Genomic DNA, 15,213 nt, shown 5'->3' on the forward strand with positions numbered 1-15,213 from the left:
CCCCCCCATTATGTGTCATCCTCCACTTATTAGCGATATCATTCGTCCTTTGGCTTTTTAGATTGGTTTATCTCACTTAGCATGATATTCTCCAATTTCATCCATTTGCCTGCAAATGCCATAATTTTATCATTCTTTATGGCTGAGTAATATTCCATTGTATATATATACCACAGTTTCTTTATCCACTCATCAATTGAAGGGCATCTAGGTTGGTTCCACAGTCTGGCTATTGTGAATTGAGCAGCTATGAACATTGATGTGGCTGTATCTCTGTAGTATGCTGATTTTAAGTCCTTTGGGTATAGGCCAAGGAGTGGGATAGCTGGGTCAAATGGAGGATCCATTCCAAGTTTTCTAAGAAATGATTAAACCACTCCTTAAACATAGCAGAACACATTTTTCCACGTTACTTTGATAATATGAATAACCATGATGTTTAACAAACTATTATGAAGAACAAACACAAGTATATCTCAAAACCAATTTCTAAAAAGATGGAACTATGGGGGTGACAGTCTTTAGAGTAGAATGCTAGGCAGTGACCTGTGAAAGACAAAGGGCATCAAAGATGACAAAAGGTTAGTTTGTGGTAAAAGGTGTATCATGACCAATTAATATCAGGAAGTACTTTGTGGGAAATAATAAAAGTTCCACCCTAAAAATACAGCAGTCGCAAAGTCTGAGACTAAAGAAACATCAACTTTCTAAATTTTTTAACCTCTTTAAGTGTTAAACCTTACCTGTAGCTTACAAGTTAACTATTCAAAGAAAAGATTTCTCTAACTTTTAACTAATAGTTGTCTCCAGAAATCAAATTTTACATGTCATGAAAAATATGAAATTAAAATATTTTTGTACTTAAATATAAAACCTATAATCAGAAAACCATCAAATCAATAAAAGAATATATACCACTACTTCAAAACACACCCACAAAGAAAAAAAAAATTTAAAAGTCAGCTCCTCATTCCCCCTTCACAACTCTTTTCTTTCAAATGTATGGTTGACCTTTAAATGTATGGTTTTCCTAAAATAGACCATCCTAAGCCCTCTTTATAGAAGCCCTCCTTCTGACATATTTCTTTCTCTGTGTGTGTGTGGTGCTGGGGACTGCACCCAGGGCCTTGTGTATTTGAGGCAAGCACTCTACCAACTGAGCTATATCCCAGTCCTCTATCTATTCTTATATTTGTATGATTTATTTTATGTCATTTCTATCTTCTGTGTTGAATCAGTTATGAAATAATCACCTTTGAGCCCATCCTTCCTTTCTATTGCCACTGTCCAATGCAAGTCCTTATCATCTCAGGTCTAAATAAACCATGACAGACTAGCTGACTTGATATTTGCTAGACTCTTCACATTCTAAGCTATCCACATTGCTCTTCCTAAAATACCACTTTGACCATAGTTCCTCTTTAAAAAGACTTCAATATAAATTTGATTCTAAAAATACATGTATAATGTATGATTACACTACCGGTGTGACCCTGCACCATGTATAGCCAGAGGAATGTGAAGTTATGCTCCATTTGTTTCCACTGTGTCAAAATGCATTCACTGTCATGTATAACTAATTAGAACAAATAAAAATGTATGTATGATCTATTTGTAGTTTTTATATATCAGTTAAAATAAATTTAATTTTAAAATTAATAAAATAACCCTATAAGTATGTACAATTTTATATATTGATTAAAAATTAAATTAAAAAAATAGCCAGGCACAGTGGTGCACACCTATAATCACAGCAACTTGGGAAACTGAGGCAGAAGGATCACAAGTTCAAGATCAGCCTTAGCAACTTAGAGAGACCCTGTTTCAAAATAAGAAATTAAAAACAAAGCTGGGGATGTACTTCAGTGGTAGAACAACCCTGCGTTCAATCACCAGAATGGCAAATAAATAAATAAATACCTTCAACAAACTTTACCTCATTAGCAAAAGGAAGCCAAATATCTTAGCAATTCATCTGAGATCCTTTTCCATCTGGCCTCCTTTTCACCTTTCAACCCTACTTTCCACTACCTAGTGACCTTTGCTCCAGTCATACTGATTTTTTTATTCACTCTATCCTGAATAGGTTGAATGGTTTGTAATGGTCTTTAACACAGTCCACAATATATGACTTTACCTCCAATACCCAAGAATCCCAAAATACCAATCCGTCTAATATCCTATCTCTACCAAAAAGCCTTCACAGAAACAAACAATAGCAATTCTTCCTACAGTAGGCAAATGTTTTCTAGTTCTGCAATAGAGTTACATATGGTTACAAAACTTCCACAAGTTTAAATCTCATCTTCATAGCTATTGAAGTAATTTTTTATGAATGAAATTGTATGCTCAGATTTGCTTCGAATAATGAAGGCTGGGTTGGGTAGTGGATTACTGGGTGAGACAGGGATTCAGTAAGATTGGCCATGTGCTGACAAACAGGCTGGGTACAGTTCTACTCTGTACAGTTCTACTTTTAAATATACATTTGAAAAATTCTACAATAAAATGTTTAAATGTAAACTAAAAGCATGCAAGCTCTTTCCCCTGAAAATAGGAAAGCAGTTTTTAAAACTATCAAGACTTTGGACAAGTATATCTGATCATTAAACAATTTCCTTGGCTATGGTGATGGAGGTGGAGAAGTATAAATTATTAATAAGGAAAAATTTCTTTGGTGGCTAAGATGTGACAGCATTCCTCTTTTCCTTCAACATGGATGTTTAAGGAAGTCACAATTCTACAAGATATAAAAGGCTTATATAAACCAAATTCTGTATCAATATCATTTCAAAAAGTAGCACTTAATGTGACAAAAAAATTACACATAAACAATATATTATTGTAGCTATTTATGTTACTCTGCATCTGATATTAAGAAAGAAAACCAAAAGACCAAGGTGAGTAAAATGTGAAAAATGAATAAATCTAGAATTCTAACTAATTTTATCACACAGCTTTAAGGCTCTTGTTTTCTGAAAATAAAAAAGAAAAATACTGTTTATTTTGAATCTAGGATGAGACACTGCCATAGAAATGTCAGAAATTAAATGCGTTTGAGAATTATTTCAAAATATAGTTGGGGGTGGATAGAGATAAAACAAGATTGGCCAAGAGTTGATAACTGTTAAAACTGAATGATAAGCATAGGGAATTCATTATACTTTCCTGTCTACCTGTACCTATGTTTGAATTTTCCCAAAATTTAAAGCATGTGTCTGAAAACACACACACACACAAAATGCATACATATATGCACAGAAAAATGTACCTAAAAAAGTCTGAAAAACACTGTTGAAATATTAACAGTGGCTCTTTGGGGGAATAAGATGGTTGTCATTTTCTTCTCCAAATTATTTGACAATTTCACTATTTTCTACATGGAGCACAAATTACAACAAAAAAGTGTATTATTTTTTAAAGCCCTGATAAATGTTTATAACCTAGAATTTGCTTGAATCACAATCACACTTTAAAATATATAAAATACTATAAATATTCACATTATTACCAAATACATGTGTCTACTTAACTTGATGGGTTAAATTAAGTGAGGAAAAAGGAACTAACATTTTATTAACCTGACCATCTACCAAATGCCCTACATGTATTCATTTAATCTCAAAACTCCATGAGGTAGAATTTTTACCCTTAATTTATATTTGAGGAATCAGAAGTTTATAGAAAAATTAAAAACATGTTCATGTTAAAGCAGTAAAGAACAATTCAAGTCCCCCTCTTCCAATTCAAAAGTCCCCATTCTTTACTCTAAATCAGGGCTGATTGATGGTCCCCAAATAAGTACACAAGTGCAGGGGAAGCATTTAGAGACTGTGGTTAACTTGACAAGTAAACATATGACTGGAATCTAATAATAAAAAGTTGCAACATATATTTTGTATATCCACTTCTACATTTTTCTATCATTTTATTGTAGATCACTCCACTTTTAACATACTATAACCAATACCTTCACAATTATAGCAAAAGAAATATTATCCTCCCAAATAATTCAAAAGAAATTCTTGATGATAGAAGTTTTTTAAGCAAAGGATAAAAGAATGCTTTTCTAATATTAAAAAGGAAATCAGAAGTTCTATAACTCCCTTCAGGTCTAAAAATCTACATATATTGTATACCAATAAATACTACCTACACACAAATTTAAAGAAAAATAGTATTTACTTCAGCTAAACAATATCTGTATAGCTGACTTAGCACAAGGCAGATGCTATGTAGAGCAAGGGGACACAGGACAGCCTAGATAGTTTATGTAGTCATCTACAGCCAGCATTCACCACCAGTCTCTCAGATTTAATAGAGAAACATATTAATCATTTGCTTCATTCAGCAAGATATTACCAACCTTCCACATACCAGGGACCATGCTAGATAGAAGATACAAAATGAATCCGAACAAGACCCTACCCAAGGAGTTTCAGAATCTGGTAGATGACAAAGATCTGCTAACCAGTTGTTAAAGCAAATATAAGCATTAACAGAATTATACTCAAAATGCCATACGGGGAGCCTATTTCTCCTAATAGACTCTGGGAAAGACTTTTTAAAACGAACATATCCTGCTTAAAAAGAATTTTAAGGATATTCTTCCTTGCTTTATGGATTCTTGCAGTGTAAAAAGAACAAAGGGAAAAAAACACAACAAGAAACAGCATTCAAAATGAAAAAAAAAATCTTTAAAAGGGGATGTGGTTCATCATCTCACTTTTGTAAATCACTCATAATACTTCCTGACAAATGCTAGAGGCAGGCACAGTGGTGCACACCTGTAATCCCAGTCACTCAGGAGGCTGAGGCAAGAGGATCACAAGTTCCAGGTCAGCCTTAGTAATTTAGCCAGGCCCTCAGCAACTTAGTGAGACTTTGTCTCAAAATAAAAATCAGAAAGGACCAGAGATGGAGCTCAGTGTTATAAAATACCCCTGTGTTAAATCCCAGTACCAAAATTAATAAAAATAAATATGACATATGCTAATAAGTTTTTAAATCTAAGTTTAAATTTTATATGCATAGAGATTATGTATATTACATTCCCAAACTGAGTTTAAATTTATATTATAATGAGGAAGATCATAGCAAAATCATGATATCCACAGATAAATTTTATTCTACTCCATACTTTTTATTTTCCTTCATGGGAAATTTAATTTTGAGACGTTCTGATGAAATTAAATAAAAATCCACTTTACAATTTTCCTAGTCAATTCTCAGTAGAAATGGCTCAGGGCAATAAAAGAACAATAAGGAAGAACTACAGAGTATTAATTTCAGGCCAAACAACAAGTCCATAAAATAAGAGTTGCTGGTTTATTTTAATTTACCATGCAGGTCTTTAGAAATTCTCAAGCATGAATTTAAAAATTAAGAATTATTACTCCCACTAAATTTCTTCTAAAAAATCAGTTTCATTTTGCAAATCACCTGCTTGTTATGATAAATTATAAAAAAATTATGACTATATCTCAAAAATAAAATTTTTAAAGTAATTTTAAAAATCATCTATCAATTTCAGTTGAAGATTATTTTTAGAAAGTGTATGCATCAGTTCCTTTGAGCTATGTATTTCCTCTAATACAGGTATTGTGGGTATTGTGGCAGATAAGATTTTGCATGTCAGATTCTAAAAATCAGATGTAGGACAGGTGGCAATGTTGCATCTCAATGAAAATTCCTCTAGCATATCACAAAAGATGTGCTGGTACAGCCGATGGAGAAGCATTAGAGCATAATTCACACCACACTCCTTTCTTTCATTTATGGACCCAAGCCTCAATCACACAATATCAAGAGGAAAAGAACAAAAGCATGCCAAACTGTACATTATAAAACAAGCCTGTAACTAATATTTGATTCCTTTCCTTTTTCTAACTAAAGAACTTGTCTAAAAATTGGTTTTAGGCCAGGTGTGGTGGTGCATGCCTGTAATACCAGTGGCTTGGAAGGCTGAGGCAGGAGGATTGCAAACTCAAAGCCAGCCTTGGCAACTTACTGAGGCCCTGAGCAACTTAGTGAGACAGTGTTCAAAATAAAAAATAAAAGGGGCTGGGATGTGGCTCAGTTGTTAAGTACCCATTAAAAGATCTTTAGGGTACATTTCAACTTTATCTCAACTCTAAAAGCAGTAAATGAACTTCTTCAGCAACCATATAAAACTACTTCATAAGTTACATTTAGTCTACAAGTAACAATTTGGTTTCTTCTAATTTAAATGAAAGCTTTTGAAATGAAAACCTGCAGCTTGTTCTTTAGGGCATGTGTTGCCTATCTGAATATCTGAGAAATAATAGTGTTACTCCCGGGTTGAACATAAATCAGAGACAGAATATTTCTAAACAAACTGATCATACATATTACCCAAAGTATTTCTTTAATTATGTTAAAATACTACTAGTTTTCCATTTTTTTCCTCCAGTATTACATAGTTGGAAGGTAATCCTTTGGTACAATGGCTTCACTATCAAATTTTTAATTTGACATCTTCAGGATACAAGTATAATAGTAAATAATACATTATTCTAGCTGCACACCAAGCTCAATAAAGTAGATTGGACATGAGGTGTTCCAATGTTTGAGAATATGAGTCGAGAACTCTATTCTAGGAAGTACAGAAAAGTACTTAAGAATTCTGGGGTTAAAACACCTGTTTCAGGATTTTAACTCTGCATTTACCTACAGTACAACCTCCAGCATATTACTTCACTTCCCTGTGCCAACTTCCCATCTATAAAATGGAGGTAATTGTTCCCATGCCTTCTAGAGATACAAAGATCCAATATAATTCATGTAAAATGATTCTAATGAAAATACTAATTAATAGCTGACAAAAATTCACAGTGCAACACAGAATACATAAGAGCTAAGGCACACAAGACCCTATGGTATTATACTATACTATACAAACACTGATATTTTGTATCTGTGTACTCTGAATATCCTATTTGCCATTTTCACAATATTGCAAATATTTAAAATCCCAGAAAGAGACTCTGTCCTTATACTATACCCTCACATTAGTGATGAAAATTAGAAACTCAAAAATGTTAAGCCATAATCAAATTCCTCAAAAAATTTCAGCCCAACACCACAGGCAAAAACTAAGAAGTCATTTAAGGCTTATTTCACAAAATTTGAAGTGCAATATCAACAGGTAAACACTTATTTAGCATCTGTGCATTCAGCATCGTGTTTAGGAGGAAGGAACACAGCTATATGGAAAAGTCACAGGTTCCACGGTAACGAATAAGAAAGTAATCCAGTAAGTGCCAGGTTTAACTGTAAAGGAATAACCAGGAAGAATAAACTGGCTAGGCAGGCACAGTGGCACACACCTGTCATCACAGCGACTCAGAAGGCTAAGGCAGGGATGATCAACAAATTGGAAGCCAGCCTCAGAAATTTTGAGAGGCCTTAACCAACTTAGGGACACAGGCTCCCCACCCCCCACAAAAAAAAAAAAAAAAAAAAAGGTTTGAGGATGTAGCTCAGTGGTACAGCACCCCTGGGTTCAATCCCCAGTACTAAAACAAACAAACAAACGAAAGAATATATAGGCTCTTATCCAAAATGCTAAAGACAAAAGTATTTCCAATTTCAGATTTTTTCCGGTTTTGGAGTATTTGCATATACAATGATGACATATCTAAGGGATGAGACCCAAAGTCTAAACATAAAATTCATTTGTTTCATATACACTTTCTACATACAGCCTGAGGGTGATTTTATACAATGGTTTTAGTGCATTTTGACTGCAATCTATCATATGAGGTCAGGAGTGGAAATTTCCACTTATGCTGCCTTGTCTGCAATTTTCAGATTTGATACATTTCAAATTTCAGATTTTTGGATTAGAGATGTTCAATCTGTAATATGGGGAAGGACTTTTTACTGAAACCCAACATGATTTTAATAATAATATATAAGAATTATGACAATTTTCACATTCACTTCCCTGGTCCATTCAACCAGTTTTCTACAAATATTACCTAGAAGACTATTTGGATTTTTGTTTGTTTTTAAAGACAAAAGAAATGATGAAAGTTTTGGTTAGACTTTGACATCCTTGCTGTTTCACAATTTCAACCTTCTAAGCATCATACCAATCTTTAGAAACAAGTGGGATATACCTATACAATTTTTAAGCTTTTAACAGTCCATACAACTGGGGTTAGCTATTGAATTGTTTTCTTAATCAGTCCTTAAACATATCTAAACCTTCAAAAGATCTACAAATTTATATGAGGTACAGGTAACAATTATAGTCATCTTACAGTTATCAAAGGTGGCACCAGTTGTACCTGAGAAGTTAGAGTACCAACTCCACACCCTTTAAGCCCTAGGCTCTGCTGCCTTCCCTAGACTCCTACTTTTTTATTAAGATCACTCATGGGGCTGGGGTTGTGGCTCAGTGGAAAAGCACTTGCCTACCATATGCGAGGTACAGGTTCAATTCTCAGCACCACACACAAACAAAAAGTAAAGGTTCATCAACAACTAAAAATATATTTTAAAAAATCACTCATGATTATATAGATTTCAATCATATTTGCATCCTCTTTCCATATCAAGAAGGTGAAATCATTTTAATTTTTCTTCTTATGCCTGTGCTCCCTGCATTCATTTAATTCTCTGGTTCCACTGGACCTTTTTTTCCAGAGAAGTGATCTTGTACAAAGGCACCATAATTTTGGTAACATACTACTATGTTTTCAATATCCAACCAGATGATATTTTGTGACAGCAACCACAATAGTTTATTATGACCCCAGATCTTAATCCCAGTTACAATCCAGAGTCTAAAACACAAGTTAGGCTTGATTTTAAAAAGGCAAGAGAGAGCTATGCAAGGATTCTATGAAAAGGAAAATATTTCAAAGCTACCAATCAGCAAGTATTATACATGGAACCCAAAACTAGAAATGACAGGATCTAAGAGAACATTTAGAAAATTACTTTTCAAATGATGGGTTCAAATGATAGCAATGAACTTTTTCAGAAACTATAGCAACGGGCTCAATAATTTATCAAACCACACCTTTTTAAAAAACACTTTGGATGATATGTATGAACTGCCATAACACTATCAAGAATCCTGACAGAAGGCATTATTATATTGCTTAACTGCCAACCAGAGGTATGCCCTCCAATTAGAACTTGGCAATTTTAAGAAGCAGCCAAAAAATATTCTACCAAAATGTGAAGCTTTCTCCATGACTTAAATTCAGTCCAACTAACAAGTGTCAGCCACACCCTACATTAACAGGCAAAGATTAGTTTAAATTAATCTCCCCAGGGGCAGGTTAATTCAGGGTTAACATTATTAGAATCTGTGTGAAAAACTGGGTACAGGTAATTCACATTACCAACAACAGAGTTCACTTTTAATAGAGTTCATCTATTTAATATGGCAAGGGCTTTCTGATCTATTGTTTTTTTGTTTTTTTGTTTTTTTCCCAAGAGCGGGGTGCACATGGGTGGGGACACTAGTGTGCAAAGCATGAACACTGTGAGCTGAAAAATAATGTGTTGGGGATGGGATTGCAGCTCAGTGGTAAAGCACTTGCCTAGCACATGTGAGGCCCTGGGTTCAATCCTCCGCACCACATAAGAAAATAATTAAATAATATAAAGGTATCATGTCCATCTACAACAACAACAAAAAATTTTTTTTAAAAAAGAAAAAGAATTTGTCCTCTTTTAAAACAAATAGAGGGCCACCATCATTCATCACAGAAAGCTAAAGTTACAAGTAAAAGTAAAGTCACAAGTAAAAGTAATTATGGTACTGCTGTCATACCATGCTACATATTATCCTACTGTTTCAGAATGTAACCTCTCAGACAAAAATTAAGATAGGGTGTTGACAATTCTGCTGAGTGACTAAGACTTTGTAGACAGTCAATAAACTACAGACAACTCTCTGTCTAGCCCTGAACTAAACACAAGTGGCACAACTCTGTTCAATGGGTCCTTTCCATTTTGCATAAACAAGTAAAAAGCAAATCATTCTGCAGCACCTCATAAAAGACACTTGGAAGACTGGAGTTGTCACTCAGTGGTAGAGCACTTGCCTAGCACTACAATCAATCCTCAGCACTACATGAAAATAAATAAATAAAATAAAGGTATGTGTCGATCTTACAACTAAAAAAAGATTAAAAAAAAAAAAAAGACATTCGGTTTATACAGTAATTATCACTAAAATGGTTTTTGATTTGCCTTAAGATGAATTTGCTTAGAAAGTTTGTTTTAAATTGATTCAGATTTTTCTGCCATAAAATATTTACCAATTTTGTAAAAAAATTTTAATATTCAGCCAGGCAGGGGGCACATGCCTGTAATTTTCAGCTACTCTGGAGATTGAGCAGGAAAGTTCAAGGCCAGCCTGGGCAATTTAGCAAGATGCTGTCTCAAAATAAAAATAAAAATGGTTGGGGTGTACCTCAGAGGTAGATAGAGCCTTTGCCTACATGTTCAAGATACTGGGTTCAATACCCAGTGCCCCTCTCAAACCACCCCCCCCCCAATATTGACAACACATTCAGGAAATGTTTTAACCACAATTTGAAATGTGAACTAACAACCTTTTTATTTTCTTGCAGTGCTGGGAATCAAGCCCAGGGCCTTGAGCATGCTAGACAGCACTCTACCATGGAGCTATTCCCCTAGCCCCAAGTTCTAGTTGTGTTACTTTAGAGAAAAGGGTCTGGCTATGTTGCCCAGGATGGTCTTGAACTGCCTGGCTCAAAAGATCCTCTGTCTCAGCATCCCAAGTATCCCAAGAATCTGTGACTACAGGCATGTCACAGCACCCCCACAGAGGGCACTGGGAGGGAAGAGGAGGGGAGAGAAACACTGCAATAACCAAAAGTTAGTTTGAACAAATACGTCACCCCAAACCAAACAAACTACATCCCAGGAGAACTGCCACAGGAAGTGAAATTGAAAGTTTAAGATGCTCAACTGAGACTAGACCCATTCCTCATGGAGTTCAATTCCAAATACAGAATATTCTTGTCAAACATAATTGCCTACAAGACATCAGCCCACAGTTCACAGAAGGTTATGCAGACTGCCTACTTAGAAAATAGAATGTGCTATAAATGAAAGAACATGCAAAAATGAACAATTGTGAATAGCAATGGAGGAAACAAATGAACTTGGGAAAAGAAACTTTAACTACAAAAACTTCGCAGCATTAAATCAAATATTTAATCATAGGGAAATTCAAAATAATCACTTATATGCTTTAAAAATAAGTTTTTCATTTCATCATTTCAGACTTCAAGGTGAATGGTCTCAAAACAAGTTTTAGTGCAACATGACTTTTTAATTTTTTTTTAACTTAAAGGGGTGAAATAAATTTACAGAAATTACTCATCCATATATTTGACAGCCTTCAAGAATATGTTCAGGGACTGGGTAGACAGTTCACTTGCCTATAGACAGTTCACTTGCTGGGTTTGATCCCCAGCACCACAAAAAAAAAAAAAAAAGTTATCATTCTTGTATGTACATATGTATAGACATTTGTGTAATCTATTTTAAATCTGAGTATCTGCAATTCATAAACATTCTGTGTATACACACATATACACATTTTCCCAGAATGACAGAAGGGAAATTATTCATAACATTATTCTAATGGCTAACTGGCTCCAACCTCAATCACATTCCCTGAAAAAAGCTTCAGTCCATAAACACGGTCCTCCAAACCACTAGATACATGTTTATACCCTCTCCTATAAATGGAAAGTCTTAAAAGAAATTCCAAAAATTTGTTTATATGATAATTCCTCTGGTATCAATAACCACAGTTTTCTGAGTTTTCTGTTAGGCAAACTAAGGACATGAACATCATAACCACAGGACTGCAAGACTACATTAAGGTGGAAAACACAAGTATTCAAACCAGATTTGTCAACCTTACCCTGGTAACATTTGGGGGCAAATAACTCTTTATTGCGGGGGCTGTCCTATGTATTTTAGGACAGCATCTCTGGCCTCTATCCGCTAGATGCCAGTAGCAGCCCCTCCCCAGGTGTGAGAACCATAAATGTCTCCAGACATTGCCAAATGTTCCCTGAGGGGCAAATGCTGATCTAGGCGTCTAACAACTTAGTACAGTGTTTCCGTTGTCAAAAGAGAACACGTTCTGCAACACCACGCAGCTCAAAATAAAAAAGAAACTACAGTCATTCGAAATGGCTACTTCGTATGAAACTTTCCTGGATCCCACGAAGTAAATGAAACCTTGTTCCTATAGATAGCTAATTCTTCTACATGTGCATGATTAAACAACTCTTGTGATGATGAATCTAGGACAGGCTGGGACAAGAGCCAACGGTGACTGTTTTATAGTTTCGATGAATTACACCTTCTTTTAACCCTTCAATGCACTAACCATCCCTGCCAGAGTAACCCCTTCTTCAAAACTATCTTCCCTGACGCCTCGACATAAGACGTCCCTACCTTTCAGACACTGCTTCTCACTACGCTGGGGTCAAATCTCACCCAAGGGTCCAGACACTTTCCACTACCAGGCCTGTCTGTCCTTGCCACATACCCCTGGGGCCCCTGCTCCCATCTTGGCATCACCGGACCTGGCCAGCTCTTGACCCTTGACCCCGGCCTGACCCCGTCGCCCCCTCCCCGCCCTCAGGGGGGTACCTGAAGTAGTAGACATCGCTCTTGCCGGCACTGAGCCCAGATTTTCGGATCACTTCCTCCTTCTTCCATCCGGGGGGGAGGGCCGGGCAGTCCATCCTCTTCCCGCTCTCCGTTGCCCGGGGTCCCCTGGGCCCCGGCCCCGCGCTCCCCGACGGGAAAGGGACCGGCTCCCGCCGGGGGGCGCCGCCGCCACCGCTGCCGACGCCGCAGCCGCCGCCGCCGCCGTCGCCGCCAAGGCCGCTGCCGCCACTCGGGGGACGGCCGCGGCCCCGGCCCCGGCCCCGGCCCCGTCCACGGCCACGGCCCCGGCCCCGGCCACGGCCACAGACGCCGCCGCCCCGGCCCACCTGCTTCCACCGCCCCCGGCCACGGCCGCCGCCCCGAGCGCCTTCCCTGCGCACGCCGCTCACCGGGGACGGGGCGAGCGCGCTGCCCTGGCCCCCCTGCTCTATGGCGGAGTCGCCGCCAGCGCCGCTGCCGCCCGCCGCGCTCTCCCCCTCCTCCTGCTCCGGGCAGCAGCGGCCTCCCCCCGGGTGCGCGCGCATCCAGCCCCCTCCCCAGCCGGCGCTGCGCTTCTTCCGTAACCGAGCCCTTGGAATCCCGGAGACCCGCCCCGCCCGCAGCGCGGCGCGCGGGGGACGCGCGCAAGCATCATAGAGCGGGCGCGCACAGAGCGGCCCTCCCGCCCGGGGCGTGGCCCTGGCCACCGCCTCTTAGGTCCTCCAAGAGCTCGGGCGGCCATGTTGTCTCCGCCTCCTCGGGGACACGCCCCCGAGCCCCGCCCTCTCTGTCCCGGGCCGCGCCTTCCGGCCCCCGCCCCCACGAGGCTCGCGGAGCCCGGAAGGCGGGTCGCCGTAGTTACTAGTGACAGTGTCTGGAAGAGAGTGTTTCCAATACGATTAACCTCCCCCGTTGTTTGGTATTACCGGTGTTTGCTTCCCCATTAATGAACAACAAGCAAAATAGATCCTGCTTTGTATTTACTAACCCAGCTGTTCGTTTAACGGATACTACGGTCCTCTAAAGCCAAGGGTTCTCGGGGAACTCAGAATGAAAGAATGAGGAAGTGTCCTCCAGAGCCCGGCTTGAGGGCCCTTGACCGCTTCTCCTAGGATTTTATAAGTTCGTGGGAAGGAAAACGATAACTTGGAATATTCCCTCCAATCATGAGGTTTACCTCTAGTTTCTTACAATGACTAGCATTTCTGAATCCATCTAAAATTTACCAAATATTCTGGGATCTTAACTTAAAACTTCTTTGTCTTAACACAAAAATCAATGGCCTTTGACTTAGTAAATACTCCGATGTGTTGAAAGTCCAACTATCACCAGCCTTTAGGAATCTGTGTAGAATTCATCAGGGTTTGCTAACTCGTCATTCAGGAGTAGTTATTCAAGAGTAATGGCAAATAGATTAAGGAAACATTTAAAATTTACAGAATTTTAGAATTTTATTAATTTAATATTTGTAGAAATTACTGAAATTCAAGATATGAACTATTTGGAAGACTGAAAAGCATAAAACAATCAGATTAAGAATAAACAAGGGCTTCTTTACAGCTAGGAACTAAAAGTTGAAGACCAAGTTTAATGTATAGAAATAATTAGCTAAGGTAATGGAAAATTGAAATTTGATTTGTCTCTATAACATCTGGTAGGCACAAACTTGTCTGTCTTTGAGCAAGACATTCAGTGTCCTTGATTAGTGATTAATTGGGTGGGGGATATAGCTCAGAAGTGTGCACAAGGACAAAGGTTTGAGTCCCAGCAACACCCGCACACAAAAAAGGAACATTTATTAGAAATATAGTAAGAACTTTCTATAGGAAATCTGTCTGGAAACATGGTCAACAAAGAATTAGATGTTAAAGTCAAGTTATCAGGACAGAGGTTATAACTGGAAATGTGTGCATTTAGGAGTCGTTTATGAAAGTGACAAAGGAGAACTTGCAAGTAAATAAGCGCTCTAAAGAAAAGCTTGCATAATTAATTGTAATATAACCATAATAATAATAGAGGATAAAAAACCTGAATCTTAAGGAATAACAACATTTAAGGCTCAGGTGAAAGTATAAAACTTGGAGAAAAATGAAATGAGTACCCTGATTTCATTCTTAGTTAATATTGTAGACTAAGCATGAGCATAAAATCTTTGTAGAAACAATAGTTGAGACAACAGATGGGAAAAAGATACTTTTGGAAAATTTTACCATTCTATGTTGCATCTAACAAGGCTATATATCAAATATAGAGCAGATATAAGAGCATATTTGAAGGAATAAGTCACATGAATTTAAGGTCATTACTTTGACTTCTATTACTAGATTTCATTTGCCAAATCCAGTAAAGTTTGATGTTCCTCCTATTATGAAAAATCTCATTTAGGTATTTCAAAGCTTTTAGGTCACACTTGAATTTTTTTTGCTGCAACACCACAGAGCAAAGTATAAAAAGGCAGGGGGATGGTTTGATTTGTTCACCCATAAAAAAAGGAAATATAGAATGATTACCTAAAAGCATTGAGAA

The 15,213-nt window shown here is 37.6% G+C and overlaps 1 protein-coding gene across 4 annotated transcripts in view; it reads right to left on the minus strand.

The window, feature by feature from the left end:
- MBD2 (methyl-CpG binding domain protein 2) overlaps nt 1–13,337 on the minus strand; it is a 75,887-nt gene extending 62,550 nt beyond the window's left edge. For 2 of the 4 annotated variants that reach the window (XR_013758829.1, XR_013758830.1), the window contains exon 1: nt 12,688–13,337. Coding sequence is in view for 1 of the 4 variants with exons in the window: in XM_079109120.1 (XP_078965246.1) it covers nt 12,688–13,232 (545 nt within the window). In the remaining 3 variants the exon portion in view is untranslated. The remainder of the gene's footprint in view (nt 1–12,687) is intronic. The other 2 variants (XR_013758828.1, XM_079109120.1) reach the window with 2 other exon arrangements.
- Nucleotides 13,338–15,213: the final 1,876 nt, after the last annotated feature.

This window comes from Sciurus vulgaris, assembly GCF_902686455.1.
Source record: "Sciurus vulgaris genome assembly, chromosome: 13".
In the NCBI taxonomy this organism is placed as follows: Eukaryota; Metazoa; Chordata; class Mammalia; order Rodentia; family Sciuridae; genus Sciurus; species Sciurus vulgaris.